At 40.7% G+C, this 18,655-nt stretch overlaps 1 protein-coding gene and 2 long non-coding RNA genes across 15 annotated transcripts in view; 2 read left to right on the top strand and 1 right to left on the bottom strand.

Annotated features, from left to right (window-relative positions):
• Window positions 1–14,951, top strand: part of CNOT4 (CCR4-NOT transcription complex subunit 4) — a 55,377-nt gene extending 40,426 nt beyond the window's left edge. For 4 of the 13 annotated variants that reach the window (XM_083462759.1, XM_083462757.1, XM_083462758.1 and 1 more), the window contains 2 exons: window positions 12,672–12,884; window positions 13,584–14,951. In XM_083462759.1, coding sequence (XP_083318885.1) covers window positions 12,672–12,884; window positions 13,584–13,885 — 515 coding nt within the window. In that variant the 3' untranslated portion in view covers window positions 13,886–14,951. The remainder of the gene's footprint in view (window positions 1–12,671; window positions 12,885–13,583) is intronic. The other 9 variants (XM_083462753.1, XM_083462761.1, XM_083462764.1 and 6 more) reach the window with 3 other exon arrangements.
• Window positions 921–6,200, bottom strand: LOC310687584. The gene is made up of 2 exons (XR_014516484.1): window positions 6,085–6,200; window positions 921–6,050 (listed from the first exon to the last, which is right to left on the bottom strand). It is a non-coding gene; the product is annotated as an uncharacterized lncRNA (long non-coding RNA).
• LOC310687580 lies at window positions 2,369–11,290 on the top strand. Its single transcript, XR_014516480.1, has 4 exons — window positions 2,369–6,788; window positions 7,156–7,411; window positions 7,784–9,575; window positions 10,070–11,290. It is a non-coding gene; the product is annotated as an uncharacterized lncRNA (long non-coding RNA).
• Window positions 14,952–18,655: the final 3,704 nt, after the last annotated feature.

Here is an 18,655-nt window from a genome sequence, read left to right as displayed (position 1 = left end):
ATACTTAGCAAACATTTAATTTAATTATTGCTGTTAGGGAAATTACTATGCTCAGACAGATAGCTGGCCCACAAGAGGGCAAACAGTGATGATCTTTTATTCTCACGACTTTCCTGCTTCTTCCCACAGAATGTTGATTTAGTTGCTGGAATGTATGTGTATGTGTCCATATCTTATGAATGTGGCAGTACCTGTCGAGAAAGTCCTGTCACTTTGGGGGCATTGCAGATCAAGAGCAATGCTTAAAAATTAAGGTATTACAGCATAGCTTTAGAATAGAACTAGCTAGTAAATCTAGTTACCAGCACATAGAGATGTTAACGGAGAGATCACTCATTTTACTCTGCTATATTTCTATCAAATGTAAGATCTAAAAATGGGAATTGATTACCTCCCAATAGTGAAAAAAGCAAAAGCTAAATTCTGTGTTCTATTCTTTATAGTCCATGTTCTGTTTATCTGACCTTATGAAAAGCGGAATCTGGATTCCAATCTTTGCTTACAGAGCGCAGTGGTCTGCTGCTCTACATAATGGCTTAATAATTGTTACTAAGCATACAGTAGTGTTTAGGCCATTTTATTTACAAGTCCCTGAAGGCTTTGGTCATGATCCAGAGCTGCATGCACAATTGACTTACTTTCTAAGTTTCCCTTTCAAGTACTCCCCTTGCTTTACTTAAAAACCATTTCCGCAAAGTTTGGATGTATTTGTAAGATCTCTTCAGCATTTCTCCAAGGTCCCATTTCAGTTGCTCTCATGCCAAAGCACGTAACTTGTTTCTAAACACACTTAAAGTTTAAATGCTCTAACAGCATTTGTAACACACAACATATGTAGTTGGTGTGTGTGTGTGTCCTGTCCATATTTGACTTGGATCACAACCTTAATTTAGAATTTGCAGGGAATGTAATTCCACCCCCTGAAACTCTTCAGTTTGAATCGTAATAAATGTAAATCACAGCATAAAATCAGAATGACATATTTAAGGGTATGTTCATTGGTTTACAGAGTAACTGTGATGATGCAACTAAACTGTGGTATGAGAAAATATTTCTGCTCCAGTGCATTTGGGTTTTTTAAGTGAGATGCTTTGCTTTTCCTGTTCTCTAAGCTGCTTTTTTATATTAAGCAACCTGTATGGTTTCCAAGTCTTGTACATATACAGCGGTATCTCAGATTACTCATTTGAACTTCAGTATAACTAAATCCTAAACTAGAGATGGGCAGTTGATAGGCCACAGTTGCGTTTTGGACAGACTGCCCAATCCCAGGAAAGCATGTGTATATAAAGATATCTGCATACTGGGCCTTAGCCCTTTTCCCGGCATATCTTTTCAGACCTTGTTAATTGCTGCTGCTGCTTATGCTGTATAAATACCAAGTTCCATATGAGTTGACAGTTCATAGCTACTTCAATATTATTAGATGTCAACATTGCTGATATTAAGATTTATAAGGAGATAGTCTAACAAAGGAAAATTACAATGGCATGATTGCTGGCTCAAGCTCAAAAGTGAAGACACTTTCTATATGAATATGAAATGGCATCTTTATTTTGTCTTGATGATGCTTAGGGGCTTTTAAGGGATTTTCCTGGGTATCAGTTGTGTGACTCGGTTTCATAGAGAAATATATAGTAAGGAGGATTTCCTTATTTGATAATCCTACTCAAAATGATGCTGAAATGTGAGTCTAAGAGTATTAACAGTATTTTGTGCATCACTCACTGAAAGAGAAGTGTACATCTGAATTCAGCTTTGGTCAGGTTAGTTCTAAGGGGCACCTAGGTTGTAGATCTGCTCTGTAGGGTGCTGGAGAAGTGTCCCACTATCCAGTTGCCTGACAAATTCTGAAGTAGAGAGCTAGAATATCAGATTTGGGGCTTTCTACATCTAGAGCATGTACTTTACACTTTTGCTAAACTAAACTCAAACCCCATTTCAAAGTTCTGCTCATGTTAGTACATTCAGGTTGCTATACTACCATGGAGGAGTTTGGTTCCGGAGCCATGTAAGCTTTTATTGTGACGCTCTTACCTATTGGGATATCTTCCTGTAAGCCAGCATCATGTTGTGTTTTATTGATCCTAGTTTAAAGTGAAAGGTGACACAGGTAAGCAGTATTGGACTGTTTAGTATGTTACACTGTAGAGTAACTTACAGAATTGAATTCTCTTTTTTATCATTTTAGATGTCAAAATGCTTTTGTTATCTAATGAAGTTCTTACCAAATATAAAGCTCAAAGACTACCTGGGAATAGGTCCCAGAATTAAATGTCTACATTTACTATGAGAATTGAAGGGCAAAACACTTCAAAAAGAGAGCCAGGAAATGCTATCCAAAAATGGTGATGGCTGCTTGCTACACGTACATAGCAGTAGAAAACAAGTGTTGTGTTTTCTACAATGTAACTTGTGGAGCAGCTTTCAGAATTTAGTACAAATGTACTTTACATTAAAAGTCTCCTTTGTCTGCATATCTGCTGAGGGGGTTTATATGGCTAAGATACATTTTTTGTTTTGTTTTTAAAGATTGTTTTGTTTGAAAAGATTGCACAGACTGTTGGTGCCTTGTCCGTTTTTCCTATGTTGATGTATTTTAAAACCCCTATGAAGCTTTTTCAGTACATTAGTTGTCACTGAAATAGTAATATTGAAGGGAAATATTTTTAAATTATTCAGTTATTCCAGAAAAAAAAACTTTAACGCTCTCCAAGATGCAAAAAACAGAATCTACTGAGTACTAAAACCTTTTTCTCTGTGTGAGCATACCACTTTTCTCTATACTGCTGGTTTATCTCATTCAGTATTAGCAGCAACATCTCCAGGGCAGTGTTTTCTCAGTTCTGCAGTCTGAGTTCCTTGAGATGTTGGGGATTGAACCTTCTGCATGCAAAGCAAGTCCTATACTACGGCCCCTGGCTCTCCCTGGGCATGGCAGAATACAGGGCGCCATGCTAGATTTTCCTTTCCTTTGGACCAGTCACTTCCCGTTCATTGGTTCATAGTCTTAGTCCTACAAAATAACTGGCCATGCAAAACCTGCTTATTATCATAGGAGTTTCCATGTACAGTATGGTATGTACCATATTTAATGGGATGATGTGTTCTTGGTATGTTTAATACTGGTATGTTCTTGGCTGAATAGTCAGCCCTGGTCTGTAGGGTGAAGACATCAGGTGTTAAACACCATCTAACCCCATGATCATTGGGTGGAAGAGTGTTTGAACTGTAATTGTTTTTGGAATGTTTTTAACTGAAACTACTCAGTGCACAGAGCAAGCATTGTAAACTCCAGTAGAACTTAAGCTCTAGAGGAGAAAACTAGTCAAGAGTAGGAGCCTAGACACATGATGTTCCTGATGGTTTAACCATGGCTAAACAAAAGAACTGTTTCTAGAATCACCTGTCATGAGCTGCATTCCCCTCTTTGCAGGAATACTTACTCAGCAGCAATAAAAGGTGGGGCTCAGTCATCCTCCAGAAGGTAGGAGACAAAGGAGAACACGATCTCTTACCCTATTCATACCAATTGACTATGGTTAAACAACTGGAAAAGTTAGATGTGCATTGTCAAGAAGTGTGAAACGAAGCATAACGCTGGCCATGAGTATGAAATTAAAATTTTAGCCTCTGCAGAAATTGGCAGCTGGCCAGTTTACGTGGTGAAGAATCTAGAGCCATCAGAGGTAGTATGCATAGGGAGTGTGAATGAACCAGAACCCTTTCGGTCTTTTCACTGTGTGCCAGACCGGTGTACTCCTTTATTTTTCATTTTTACAGAAGTCAGTTTGAATAAGGCATTGCTAACTAGTGTTAACTTCCACCAGTAGTAACAGCTTCTGTTGTGATGCCTCCTTTCCAAAGCTCTTTGGTTATTTTTATTTTATTATATTTTATTTTTATTTGTTAGGTTTATATACCGTCTTTCATCAAAGGACCTCAGGGTGATTCACAAGATAAAAATAGATGCTTTAAGTGATGATGATAATCATTTTAACTTGGAGGAATACTTCACAGCTGAATCTTAAAATATGTTTGCTAAGGCTTATTGAGTGGTTCATACATTCTAACTTACTCCAAGTAGACCACGAGATCACAGCCCCTTTAGCATAATTTTTTTCATTTTATTTTTATAAAAGACTTCTATATTCCCTCTGGCATTACACTGCACAGGTGAATTATAGACTTCAGATAGCACATGAGATGGTTAAGTGCCTTGAATATTTTATAGAAAGTTGAGCCTGGCATCAGCACATGGCGTGGTCAGTCAGATGCTGGAGCCCAAAGGGCCCCAGCTGAGTCCACTGCTGCTCTGGGCTGGGCAAAGTTATTCTGTTTTGCCATTCTGTACTGCTGAGGAGCTGGAGCAATGGCTATATACTGTCAGCGCTCTCAAAGTAGTATTGCTTCAGAATAATGCCATAACAGGAAAATGGGTGAGGAATTAAAATAGACTTCAGCGCTCTCTGCAGTCATTCTACTTCTATCTGCACCAAGCAGCAAGAAAAAGTTCTTAACTAAGCAGACTCATAATTCCCCTCATCCTTTGCTTTTTGGTGCTAAGGAGCTCTGAGCAGTTGCAGCAAAGGAGCCAGTTTAATTGCTTTCCCGTGCCCCTGATACTGTGTTGATTCCCAGTGATGCTTATGTCAGGGACTTTGGAAAGGGATTAAACAGACAGATTCCTGACTTACTGCAGTTGCTCATAACTCCTCTCACCACTGAGTGGAATGGAGGGAGAGGAATGCTTAAATGGCCCTCCTGGGCTGTATAGGGACCCTTTAAAGATTTGCTTGCTCTGGTGGGGTGCCTAGCAGTCTAAAAGAACAAATGAGCTGTCTGTTTTGTGTCCCATATAGCAGCTCTCTGGAGCAATACTACGTTGGGGTCGTAGAGAAATGCACAATAACAGCTTCACACTGCATACATGGTACTCCTCTCTGAGCCACCACTACTGTTGATGCCTCTGCTGCAACTCTGGACATCCCTGTCAATAAATCCATCAAGGGTATGGCCATTGCAGGGGACACTAAAGCCATTTCCCCTAGGTCCCCTTCATACATTTAGCTGGCTTTGGATGGAGTATAAATGTTGGTGATGGATTGTGATAAACCTGTGTCTGTCCTTCATTACCTCTGATTGTGCATAATGGGGTTGGTGGAGGGACCGGGGGGGGGTGAGGTGGGGGAAGGTAAGATTCCCCCATGGAAAATTCATATGCCTTTTGGGGAGAAGACTGACTTAGAGCCCATCTATCTGGCACCTAGTTTTGTCTGCAGGGACTTTTTGCACGGAGGAGCAATTGTTTAAGCAAGCTCATATCTGCTGTCTGAAATGTAAAGTTGAGACACAGATTAGCCACCTAATTTGCTGTTTCTTAGAATTAAGTCTTAGGTGTTGCAGGATTACTGTGTCCCACCATCTGGCTTTGGTATAAAGCATCTGACAGTGAAGAGCTTCGAAGCAGAGAGAGTTTGATAGTTTGTCATGTATTCAGAAGTCCTGAATGTGTGCTAGAGAAGGGTTTACTAAAGTCCATTCTCCTATGAATCTGTGTTTGAATTTATTTGAACTAGACTGCTCCAGTCTGCTGGATTTTGGTATGTCATAATGTATCACCTCATGTCTGGGTTTTCATCTCCATCTAGTGGTGGAAAAGCAGAGAATTGCTACCTGTGAGATAAATCTGGGTCTAGTATCTTAGATCAGCTATCTTCAACCCTTTCAAACCCAGGGTCTACTTTTAATTCAAACATGCATTTTGGGATCCATTACTTAATTTTTTACCATATATTTGCATGATGGTCGTGCTTCTGTTGCAACCTACCTCGGATCAGGCCACAACTTACTAGTGTCTCCCGACACACCAGTGGAAGATCAGTGTATTTGGATTAATGCTTCAAGATTGGGATTTTGTGCCAGTTCCAAGCTGCTGACAGCCTCATGAGGAGCATACATTTCTTTAAAAGATGCTTTGTCTAATATTTTGATCATGTAAAAACTGAGACTATAGTTGAAAATGCTCTTTTGCAATATTTAGCTTTCCCCTATAAATTTCTGCCATAGTTCTTGGAAATTCACAGAATTTGGATCTTTGTGAGGTTTTTATTTCTCCTTTTATTCACCACAGCTGAGGAAGGAACAGGGAGGCTTTCCAAGTAAAATTGCTTGAATTGCATGTTGCTATGTCACTTAGCATCTTCTACTGTATTCAGATAAAAAGTGGGTTGTTTGCCCTATTTATTTATTTCTTGGGGGTAAAGAGCAAAATTTCCATTTAATGGTCAGGTTTAGGGGATGACCACTGAGAAAATAATTAACTTTCAGTAATGATTCCTCTGCTCACTTGGAGTAAGCCTTATTGAACATAGACTAATGGAAAAACATGAACAAGGTGAGGCTACATGGTAATTAATATTGAAATATTAATATATTGGTGCAAATTGTGTTTGAATGATGTTTATTAAAGATACAATTAGTCAAAGGAAATGTAAGTATTCTAAAAATAGGATGGTATCAGATTAAGTCATACTCAGACCCACTGAAATCAGTGGGCTTAAGTTAGTCATATCCATGTCAGTGAGTCTACTGTGAGAATGACTTGGTTAAATATGGCCCATACACTTCAGTTGAAGAATGTCAATTTTATAACAATATAAAAACCACTGTTGCTAATCTTCATTTAATTAAATGCATCAGCTTAATCTCTTAACTACTTGATCAAGAACAGTTTGTTAAAACACAGGAAGAATTTAGTTTTAAAATATTTCAATAATAAGACGCAGGTGGCGCTGTGGGTAAAAGCCTCAGCGCCTAGGGCTTGCCGATCGAAAGGTCGGCGGTTCGAATCCCTGCGGCGGGGTGCGCTCCCGTCGTTCGGTTCCAGCGCCTGCCAACCTAGCAGTTCGAAAGCACCTCCGGGTGCAAGTAGATAAATAGGGACCGCTTACCAGCGGGAAGGTAAACGGCGTTTCCGTGTGCGGCTCTGGTTCGCCAGAGCAGCGATGTCACGCTGGCCACGTGACCCGGAAGTGTCTTCGGACAGCGCTGGCCCACGGCCTCTTGAGTGAGATGGGCGCACAACCCTAGAGTCTGGCAAGACTGGCCCGTACGGGCAGGGGTACCTTTACCTTTACCTTTACCTTTAATAAGATTTGATTTCACTTATTGTAGTTCAGGTACTCATATTCATTTTCAAGATTGTACATTTCTTCCTAAAGCCTAATTTACAAGGAAACGAAACATTTGCCGTCTTTCATTTCTTTGTGTTTTCATTGATGCAAAAATGGATTTCATTCATTAAAGTATTTATCCTCTGTCTCTTCTATTTAAAGTAACTATAATTTAAATAAGCTAGCATCATAACCCATGGTTTGAAATTGGGTGGTTTTGCAACTGACCATAGTTTGTGTTGGGACGCGGGTGGCGCTGTGGGTAAAACCTCAGCGCCTAGGGCTTGCCGATCGCATGGTCGGCGGTTCGAATCCCCACGGCGGGGTGCGCTCCCGTCGCTCGGTCCCAGCGCCTGCCAGCCTAGCAGTTCGAAAGCACCCCCGGGTGCAAGTAGATAAATAGGGACCGCTTACCAGTGGGAAGGTAAACGGCGTTCTGTGTGCTGCGCTGGCTTGCCAGATGCAGCTTGTCACGCTGGCCACATGACCCGGAAGTTTCTGCGGACAGCGCTGGCTCCCGGCCTATAGAGTGAGATGAGTGCACAACCCTAGAGTCTGTCAAGACTGGCCCGTACGGGCAGGGGTACCTTTACCTTTACCTTTTATAGTTTGTGTTAAACCGGTATTCCTTGGTTCAGATGAATTAGGAATTTGTGACTAGTTAAAGGTAAATGTTTTCCAAGACTTTTCTGGCTCATTTATGTCACAATAAACCATGTTGTTGCGATGTTAGAACACCACCATTTTGTGTGTCAACAGCTACTTTCTATTAGTAAACTTGTTCTGCGATCATATTAGCAAGGATTCCTTTGTCTAGCCCATTGCCTTTTCTTATATTCATCACTTTATAGCAGATACATTTTTTGAAAGTTGGTGATGCGCATCTGCCTGAAATTCATGCGGTATTCCTGTAACATAGGTGACTTCTGAACAAGTGACAAATTACAGAGATGCTGCTAGAAAAAACATTTTTGCTTAGCATTTGCAAAAGTGACAAAGCAGTATCACATCATGCATTTGTGGATTACACATTTCTCACATCACACCCATTTTATAAGAGTAAATACAACATTGACAGTACTTATCCTGTTTAAAAGTTGAGCTGCCCTAAATAGCACCTATTCTGCATTGTGGCTCAGATTCCATTCTGGTTTATAAAGGAATATAACTCCCCTAAAATTTGAACACCCTCTTTCTCTTTATTTACCTCGGGAGAAGGGGAAGAACAAACACTGGGGGCAGAGTTAATATTTAAGGACAATATTGCTTAAAGTCAAAGATAATCCAGTTAAATATTTTTTTAGTTCAGTACTTAGAATGCAGGTTAATAAAATATATTTGAATAATACCAAAGCCTCACTATGTATTTTTTGCCTTTTGCAATATTGAACTTGGCTGATAAACAAAAGCTATTCCACATAGGCAGTATGGCCTTTCCTTATGACAGTTTCTTAGTATTACACAGAACAGGTTAACAGAAGAGAGCCCCACCATCCCTGACTGCTTGGCCTGTTTGAGTCCAACAATATGTGGAAGTCCCTCACCTTAATATCCTACTGACACCTGTATTCCAACTGCATGTAGGTCTTTGTGGGAAGGAAGCCGTGGTAACACTATCTCTTGTGTAGTTGAGGTTTCAAGGAGGACTGTGCCTGAGTTAGCCAATCCCAGAGTCAAGTACTTGAGCACAGGGCTATATGTACTCTTAAATCAGGCATTCCCAAACTCAGCCCTCCAGCTGTTTTGGGACTACAACTCCCATCATCCCTAGCTACAGTAACAGGACCAGTGGTCAGGGAGTTTGGGGATGCCTGTCTTAAATACTTAAGAAGAAAAAAGTTGCTGAACTGGGGTAACCCTTTCTGAATTCTACAACCTCTATTATGCATTTCCCTTTCACCTCGTTTTGTTTCTATCATTTATCTGCTCCTAACCATGGAGGAGAGGCCAGCACCACCGAGGAGCCCTCAAGCCCCCACTCCACCTCGCTAGAAATATTATGCAGCCGTATTGTCACCCTGGGCTCCTTTGTGAAGAGGTGTAGAATAAAGAAATTAAACATCATACTATATTTGGCTTCTGAGCTTTCACAAGTCATTTATCACATATGCTCCAACCCTTGCGGTAAAAATAAAGAAGCCAGCGTTCTCAGTAATCTAAATTCTGAGCCTGAAACCATATTCCTGTGTAGCAATTAATGTTTCTGCTGAATTAATGTGGTTAAGGTCAGCAGGGGAAGGACAAAGGGAATTCATGCTGCAGAAGGAAAGGATGGAGGAGGCGAGACAGAACCTGCCTGCCCACTCCTTCTTTGGTTAATGGTAGATAGCAAGCTGGGAGTATTATATCTACACCAGATAGCTAGTTGAGTGCACAGTGCATCTCTCAAAGCCTAGAGCAGTGTTTCCCAACCGGTGTTCCGCGGCACACTAGTGTGCCGTGAGACACCGGCTGGTGTGCCGTGGGAGGAAGGCGGGCGAGTCGGGCGGTGAGAGGCGGCGGCGGCGGCGAGGATCCGCGTCGAGCCGGGGGCGGCTCTGCGGTGGTGGTGCCGAGCGGCGGGGCAGCGCGCGCAAAAGGGAGGAGCGCGAGACAGCGGAGGAGGAGGAGGCCGGCATGTCCGGGCAGCAGCAGCAACAACAGCAGCAGCAACTCCCGCCGCCGCCCCCTCCTCCGCCCGCTATCGCCGCCGCCGCCTCAGCTGCCCTCGCTCTGCTGCCTCCTCCCACCCCGGCAAGGGGGAGGGAAAAAACTTTCGCTTTTGTGCGTCCCTCCCGGCGTGACGCTGCGCGCTGACGTCACGGGGCGGGGCTTTAATGGTGGTGTGCCGCGAGATTTTTTTCCGGCTAACAGGTGTGCCGTTGCCCAAAAACGTTTGGGAAACACTGGCCTAGAGACTGCTTCTTTGAGCACTTGTCAGTATTTGAGAAGTATTTGTCAGTAGTTGAGGACAACCTTACTGCTTTGGTTTAGCCCTGAAGTGATAAGTAGTGTAGACCACCTGTTTCACGCAACAGTTCCTTTGCAGCGGTAGCTGAGAGGTCACAATTTTTGTGCTTACTCTTACACACTGATACTAAGCTAAAATAGCTTTCATTGGTTTACTAACAACAAATATTGAGCAACCCAAATTATTTCACTCTCTGAGATGGGTGCTGTTTGCCTTTCAGTGCTTGGTAGTCCACTTCTTCTTTCCTATGACTTGAACAGCCTCCAGGGTAACTTCTTGGCTAAATATTGTCCCCATTTAAATAAATTGCTGTCCATGCAGTAATTTGTTCCTCTGCCCATGGCAGACTATTTTCACTTATTTTGCAATTGATTTGACTCTAAACTGTGGTCATTTTCACAAAGGGTATCCATCTACCCCATGTCACCCTTCAGGTTTTGCTTTTAAAGTTTGCTTCTTGAGGAAGGGCAGTTATGTATCCTTGGTTTGGAATTTGAAGGCTGCAATAGTTGTAACTTCAATGGGCGGTGAGTGATAAACATTGTTCCTCTTGCTTGTTTGCTCTTTTCCCATTTCTCTTTTGATTCCCATTTCAGATCAGCTCTTAACTGTATATCTGGAAAGGCCTTCATGAGCATGTGCTCATCGGTACATAGTTAGACCCCCCTAAAAAGGAATATAAACAGTCTTCTTGTCAGACATAGCTTGGGTAAATGTTCTTAATAGTGGACCTTTTTACAGATATAGATTGAAATCTTGATTGTTATTGAATCTATATTGATTCTTGAGGATGTTCAATCAGTTATAGAATACTCTGTCCAAATGCTGTTCACAAGAGAAGAAAGATTACTTTGGATCACTAGTTCTAGAAAGTATTGTCAAGTAATTAATTCTTACTTTGTATTTTTCCCCCAAAATCTGTTTTACCAAAGATGAGGATTTGTCACTTTAAGTATCCAAACAAATATGACAACTTAAAAACAGTTGCAGCATTTATTTTATTTTCAAATTCTGGTTTGGATCCAGACTTGGTTAATGCCTGCAAGACCCACTACCTAAGCAGAGTCCCACTCACGAGACATTTCCTCTGATGGAAGAAGGGGAGATGACTTTTCAGTTGCCTACTTCCCCTTCAGCTGCTTGTGTCCTCCAAAAAACAAAAAAACCCACCTGCTCCATGTGGTTGGAGAACCCTCCAGAACAGCATGGGAGGTGGTGCTGGAGTCTTCAAGCCAAAGGGGAATCAACAAGTTGCTTCATCGTGTTTCACCAGCAGATGAAACCCATCTCAGTCACTTGTAGGTGTTTAAACATAGAACTGAAATAACATACCTACAGAGATAAGCAGAACAAGAAAGCTCAAATAAATTGGGAATTAGTGGTAGATGACCATCTTAGGCTCTGTATGGAAATTCACAAATCAAATGATCATATTTCTCCTTGCAAAAATTTTTCAACATTTTGTTTTTCTAAATACACGTGTCATGTCCAACTTCACTTTTTTGTTGATTAAACCATCTATAGAATTTGGGTGTGTGATCAACGGTTTTTTAAAAACATAATTTTATAATGGGATTAAGTTGCTGTGTCCTAGGATTCGTGTAGTCAAGCATTCTTTTGTTAACAGTGACTACCTAGTTACCTCTGAATCTAATGCTTCCAGGATCTAATACTCAGAGGGGTACTGCCACCGGACATCAAAGTGCCATTTAGCTATCACAACTAGCAACTGTTGATAGGCCTATTCTCCATAAACTTTGCCTGGTCCTTTGTAAATGTGAACTAGTCATATCTTCCGGTTATGAATTCTCTAAGACTTGAAGTCTTAGTTGTGTGTTTGACTGGAGCTCAAAGAATGCCATACAAATGTTCCTAATATTTCTAATATTAGTAGAGTGACAATTTAGTACTAGTCATTTCTCTTCCCTTAGAGAGACTGAAGCTAGTAGTCCTGTATACGAGTGTGGTTCTTTAGTGTGTCGTTCATAACTTCAGAGCAGGTTGGAATTCATCTGAAAAGACTTAGGGATTTCCTTTTTCTTCAGAGTCTCTGTGCTAAAACAGGTTCTCCCTACCTCTGACAAAGTACAAGTGATGTATAAAGTTTTCACAATTCTCTAACCCTGTTCAGATTCTGTAGCGTTGTCTTGCATCTTCTTCAGTAGGAAGCTGTTAGAACTTCTTTGGTAAATCTAAAGAGATCTTGTCATTGGACAGTGGGAGCTTTCATCTGAAGATGTTGTGTTTTTTCTTGCTAGTAATGAAAATCAGTGTGTTTTAACCATTGTGGTTTCAGCCCTGATTTTCATGGGGAAGGACTTAGGTTTTTCTCCATCACATGCTTAAGTAATAGTGCGTACTGTGGCAGCCCAACATTCAAGCTTCATCTTGATTTATCATCATTGCCCCATTCTCTTGATAGGGAATCAGTGTTAAATGCTTAGAGAACCACCATCTTTCACTAAAAACAGCATCTGTTTCTAACTTCAGCTTTTTATTTTCTATCTTTCATTTTCTTTTTTCTTTTTTGTTGATAAATCTCCCAGACAACAACAGTTCTGTAGAGAGTTTAAATATGAAGGAATGGCAGGACGGGCTAAGGGCACTTCTACCGAACATTAACATCAACTTTGGTGGACTGCCCAATGCTACTTCCCCCTCCAACGCCAACCACAGTGTACCAACATCCAACACTGCCACCACCGACAGCCTGAATTGGGACAGCCCTGGCAGCTGGATGGACCCCGCAATCATCACAGGTAACGATTTCTCGCTCATTCAGCTCCACTGAGAATTACCAAGTGCATATTTGGCACAAATTAATCAGTGCTTTTTTTGGAAGAAAGAAAGAAAAAGCAACTCTATGCGGTGGTCTCTTCCAGCTTCCATCCACCAAACTTTCTAGAGGTCCAAGCATCTTTTGGGGGGGAAACCAGGCATTAGCCCCCTCCATCCCAATATCCGTTGCATGTTCAGCGTCTTCCCAATACATCTTTAGACTTGAGTAGGTTGGCCTGTGATCTAATGGCTTGCCAGTTCTGTGCAATGGAATTCCTTAGGCACTGGTACATTAACTGGATTCTTTTTCATTAAAAAGGAACATACTCCACTTGTTTATAAAGCTCTCTTATAAGGCTATTTGTGTTTCCCTTTTAAAGGCTAAAGCATGATTTGGAAAAAGGTAGAGGAGCATATGGTATCTGGTAGAGCTAGATTGTGAATAAATCTCTGGACGAATGTTGTAGAAAGTGTGAAAAGTTCTCCAAGGGGCAAATGTTTCTTGTGAAAACTCAACTACTGTTTTGTCTGGAACACGGTTATAACAGTCCTTTGTACAAACTAATAATGTTTTCTTACCGTTGCCATTGGTTAGGTTTAAGCTGACCTACTTCACATTTGAAGTTCTTGCTTGCTCTGACTTAACCTCTTTCTCCTCCTATGTTTTCTCTTCTTCCTAGGTATCCCAGCCTCCGCTGGAAACAGTTTAGACACCCTTCAAGACGACAATCCACCACACTGGCTAAAATCTCTTCAGGCTCTCACAGAGATGGATGGCCCCAGTGCTGCCCCGACACAGACCCCCCACAGTAACCCCTTCAGCACACAGATTCCTCTGCACAGAGCCAGTTGGAATCCTTACTCCCCACCTTCAAACCCCGCCAGTTTTCACTCTCCTCCCCCAGGCTTCCAGACAGCTTTCAGACCCCCCAGTAAAACCCCCACAGATCTACTACAGAGCTCAGCGCTGGATCGTCATTAGGAAAAGTTCAAAAACATTAGAAATGCAGGAATTGCCCCACCCAGACTTCCTACACCCACCCATGGTCCCTCCTCCACATCTTTCTTTCTGAAGAATCCAGTTCCTGATCAAAATTCTTCCCCACCAGCCTCCAAATGCAATGCAATCACAGGGTCATAACCATATCTCTTTTTTTAATTTTATTTTAAGATTCTGCTAAGCCAGTGTTTGAAATACACTGATGAATTTTCTTTAAACACACAAAGAAAAAAGAGAGAGAGAAATCAAAAAGTGCATAAAAAGGAAAATATTATTTTCATAAATCTTTTGCACAGAATTACTTTAGCCTAGCAGAAAATGTCAAGTAGGGGGAAATAATATAAAATTCAGAATCAAATGCAGCGATGTAAAAGCAGTTTAATTTAAATGAGAGATTCAAGGTATAGGGGAAAAACCAGTGGCCTGGCATTTATTTTGCATTCTGTGTGTCAGTATGCAGGGAGATAGCCCCCCACCCCCTGTTTGGGAGGGTGGGACAGTATTGTCAGTAAGATTTGTCATGAAGTGGGTTGAAGGACAGTTTGCCTGTTGAAATAAACTGACATGTTGCCTTGTTCCTAAGAAGTGGTTTAACAGAGGGATATTTTAAAATTTTGGCTTTAGATTTCAAGTAAACGTAATGTTTTAAAAAATATTCACAGATTTAATACCTAGCATATACATGATATAATTATAAGCAGCTGAAACACGAGTGATATTTACTTCAGTCTTTCTGTCTCCTTGTCAGTCTCTCTTTCTTTTTTTTCTTTTCTTTTTTTTAAAATCACCTGATTAAGGCACTCTGGGATAGCACTGCATTGGGGCCACATGATCACCATCAGGAGCGCAACCTTTGACGACCTCTGCCTGCAGCTTTTACTTAACCTTGTAGTTTCTGGACGTTTGTGCAGTATTGAAAGACAGGAAAAGAGAAACAGATAAAATTAAACATGGTTATAACCTGACTCTAAAACTAAAAACAAGGAAATGTACCTCTTTCTTCAGAATTAAAACTAAAATCTTAAATAAAACAGAAAACTTGATGACAGCTTTTTGTGAGTTCTCCTTCTTTGATTTTGTGCTCATTTTTGTCAGTTCATGTGATGGGTTTGGCAGAAAACATGCTCTGTGCATGCCCCATTGGACTGTTGCCCTCTCGGCCCTGGTGCCAACATTAGCTTTTCTGTGCCATATCTTACCCAGCTTTACTGTATTTTACTCAATTAACATCCTGCTTTTTGGCAATGCTGTCTCCAGAGTTTTTAAATTTAGGGGAATTTCCAAAGGGGGTTACAAAATTGTTTAGTGTATATTGCATATTGCATATGGGGGCTTACATAGACCAAAAATACTTACTAGATTGTGGCCAGTGTTCTGTATATTCCCACTTTTCGCACACTGCTGACTGTTGATTATTACATGCAACTGCACATATGCATTTAAAATACACTGAGAAATAGGGTTAATATATTCAGGAGAAAGTTCAATTTCTGGTTATTTGAGCTCAGAAAACCAGTGTTCCCTTTGTGCTGTAAACAATAAAATAATGCCTTCCATCACAGCAGCCTGGTTCAGACATAATCCTGGTCTGATAATGTAGGCTGCTTAAACCACAACATCCAAACCAGGAAATTCTGTTTAAAGGGTTCTCTCCAAACCCTGAAAGCAGGATGGAAGGGGAAGGCAGCACAAGGACATCTATATAGCTTGTTCCAAGGCCAAATAAACCATGTTTAATGCTTCCAGTTTCACCCCAGGAGAAAGCAAGAGTGAAGCAGTTTTATGTGTTGTTTTAATCCATAGATTATAAAGTGAGATTGCATATGTGTCTTATAATCCTACATAAAAATATACATCTTGCATTTTGGCACCCACTTAATTCTCACTAAAGACTGAAATCTTACGTTGGAGTCAGCCCAGCCTTTATGTTATGGGGAATATATTGTTTTATATCAGGATGGCATGCCCTATAGAGCATAGTTAGAGCTCTATAGGACATGCCACCACCATCCACCTCTAAGATGAGGGCTACCTCTAGTTATGGCAAAGTTTAAAGTTGGTATGTACTCACCATGTGAAAATAAGATTTGCATATTGTGTGCCTTTTCGGGAAAATTTAACATTTAAAACCCAGGCATTTCTGTAGTTTACATTTTTAATTCGGTCTACACAATTTATATAAAGGAGGTCTAACTTTTATAATGACATTCATTTTCCTGAACATTTTTCTTGAATACAGTATTCTATCTCAGTGCATGTACAGTGTTGAATAGCACAGGCCACAAGTTAAAGAAAGTCTCTGGTTCAGACTTTCAGCCACGAAACACTTTGTGTGGACTTAAAACAAGCTGTTAGGCATTAGCATCTGATTCCATCTTCTATAATGGGGATAATACTCAAAGTTCTCAGTCTGTTGTAAAGACTACTGAGAATGTGTGAAGCATTTGGCCACTTAGAATTTGTGTGTGTGCGCGCATGTGCACATACAGAGTCTTTCCTATTCAAGCCTTGATATAAGCTACTATCTATAAAATTAGCAAATATACTGGATATTCAAAACAAGTTTTCTTTACATGAGTTCCAAAACATTTTATCCAGTATGGTCACTTGTGCCTTGCAGCCATAGAGCCATTGAAGATGTTTAGAAAAAGCCATGTAATTTTAGATTACTAATGAACTAGCACTGACAATAGAGTTTAATAGAAAATCCTTTCATAATGAATGCATAAGCATTTGATACATACTGTGTATAACAACTTCCATGTTTGCTTAGCTGCAGTTGATCTGCACACCAATTGACTTGCTTGGTATTGCCAGAATTATTATTTTTTGGCCCCTGATTTGTTTATTGCTTTATGCCTAAATTTAGAATGTACATTTTCTCCTTCGACTTTGATGCATATCTATATATAGATTTGAAAGGAATGGATGACACCCGTTTTAGTTCTCCTGTTCAGTTTACATTCTCTTCCTAACAATTATAGAAAGATGGTGGTACATCCAGTAGATGATGAATGGATTCTACATCACTCTGGAAAATATAGGTATTTAACCAAGTCCTACAATTCCACTTGTTGCTCGCAATGCATGGTTTGGTACGAGTTGTTTTCTGGGCCCAGAGATTAAAAAGTAACCAGGTAAAATGCATTAACATAAATGATAAACATTCTATTGCATTAATATAATGTGAATTTCAGAATTTCAAATTCTGTGTCTGAAAGGGTTGAAGTACAGGGACCTATTCAGCTACACCCTAGATAAATTTCCCCCCCTAAGGCAAATGCTTAGTCACTTTGTGTAGATGTGACTCCTCACAGAAGGTTGCTTCGTGTGTTGTATATAGCTTGCATTCTGCAGATGTAGATAAGTTCCAAGTTGCTGTTGAAAATCTCCTTTTCCCCTGCCAGTCGAAGTGTGTGAAAGGAGGGCTCTCCACATGCCTGGATTCTCTCTGTGTTTAAACTTGCTCTGAGCTTGCTGCTAGTGGGGTGCTGTATTCTCCAGCAATAGGGATGTCTTGGACTGTGTGTCTCAAATGCAGTTTTTCTAACTGTAGCAAATGTACCCTGTCAGATCCATCATCTTGAATATAAATACGTTACCATTAGTACCATCTCTGGTTTTAAGTGATCTCTAGTTCAGGAGTGGGATACTTTTGGCCCTCCTAATGTTGCTGAACTAAAACTCCATTTAGCCCCAGTAAGCACAACACAGCAAACATTGAGCGTTGTCAGTGGAAGCTTTGGCAGCCTCTGCCTACTGAGATTAGAAAGACACACTCCTTACTGAACTTCAGGCATGTAACAAAGACTTTATTTTTACAGTGGGCATCATAAGTGTTCAGGTTTTTGCTGGTTGAATTTGTTTTGTGTATGGTTCATTTTCATGTGCACTGCTTAGGAACGCTAATGATTAAGCAGTATATAAAGTCTCAGGAATGATGGGAGTTGTAGTTCAACATCTAGAGGGTGATAATGTCCCCACCCCTTCTTTAGCAGATGATATCAATAGGGACTTTCCTTGAGGATGTAGCAAGGTATCACACTAATTCTTATACCAGTTATGTTTCTGCTTTTAGTGAAATGTCATTGGACAACAGTCATTACTACCACTTTCTCCCAGTTGTCCTTGGTGCAGCCTGAATCAATATATAGCAGAAACTAATCTGTCTGTGCATCTTTTCCTGTCCCCATCTTATGACTTTGGGCCTTAACAATTTGCCCTACATTTTCTCCTCCCCACCCTGTCACCTTTTATTTAAAATTCCTGTCTGAATAAGAGATCTGAAGAACTTGAAAAACTGCTTGTGAGTTTTGGTTGATCCTAAATAAGGTAGCTTCTGTGTCTTTTGGTTTTGCCTCCAACAGACCAACACAGCTATCTGGTTTTGTGCAAATTTGTAGACACCCCTCCCTGGTTTCTTTTTATGGTTTACTTGGCTTGTTATGTTGTTTTGCTGAGGGTGGGGATAGGAAATCAATGACATGCCCCATTTTATGGGAGTATGGAATTATATGGTTCAGCAGCATCTTAATATGTGCAGTTCCCTTGTATCACCCTTGAGTCCCAGCTTCTTACATTCATTTTTGGGAGGAGGGAGGCAGAAGATAAAGTACTAACCAATCTCAGAGTTCCCTTGGTGGTGGCAATTCTGTGGGGCAGCCCAGATGCTGATGCATATCAGCAGCAATGTTGTCAGGATCCCAAGGAGTGGCCTCACTTGTATGCGCCAGGTGAGACAACATAATCCCA

The sequence above is a fragment of the Podarcis liolepis genome, assembly GCF_965112155.1.
Source record: "Podarcis liolepis genome assembly, chromosome: 10".
NCBI lineage: Eukaryota > Metazoa > Chordata > Lepidosauria > Squamata > Lacertidae > Podarcis > Podarcis liolepis.
This window is presented reverse-complemented; position numbering and strand designations above follow the sequence as displayed.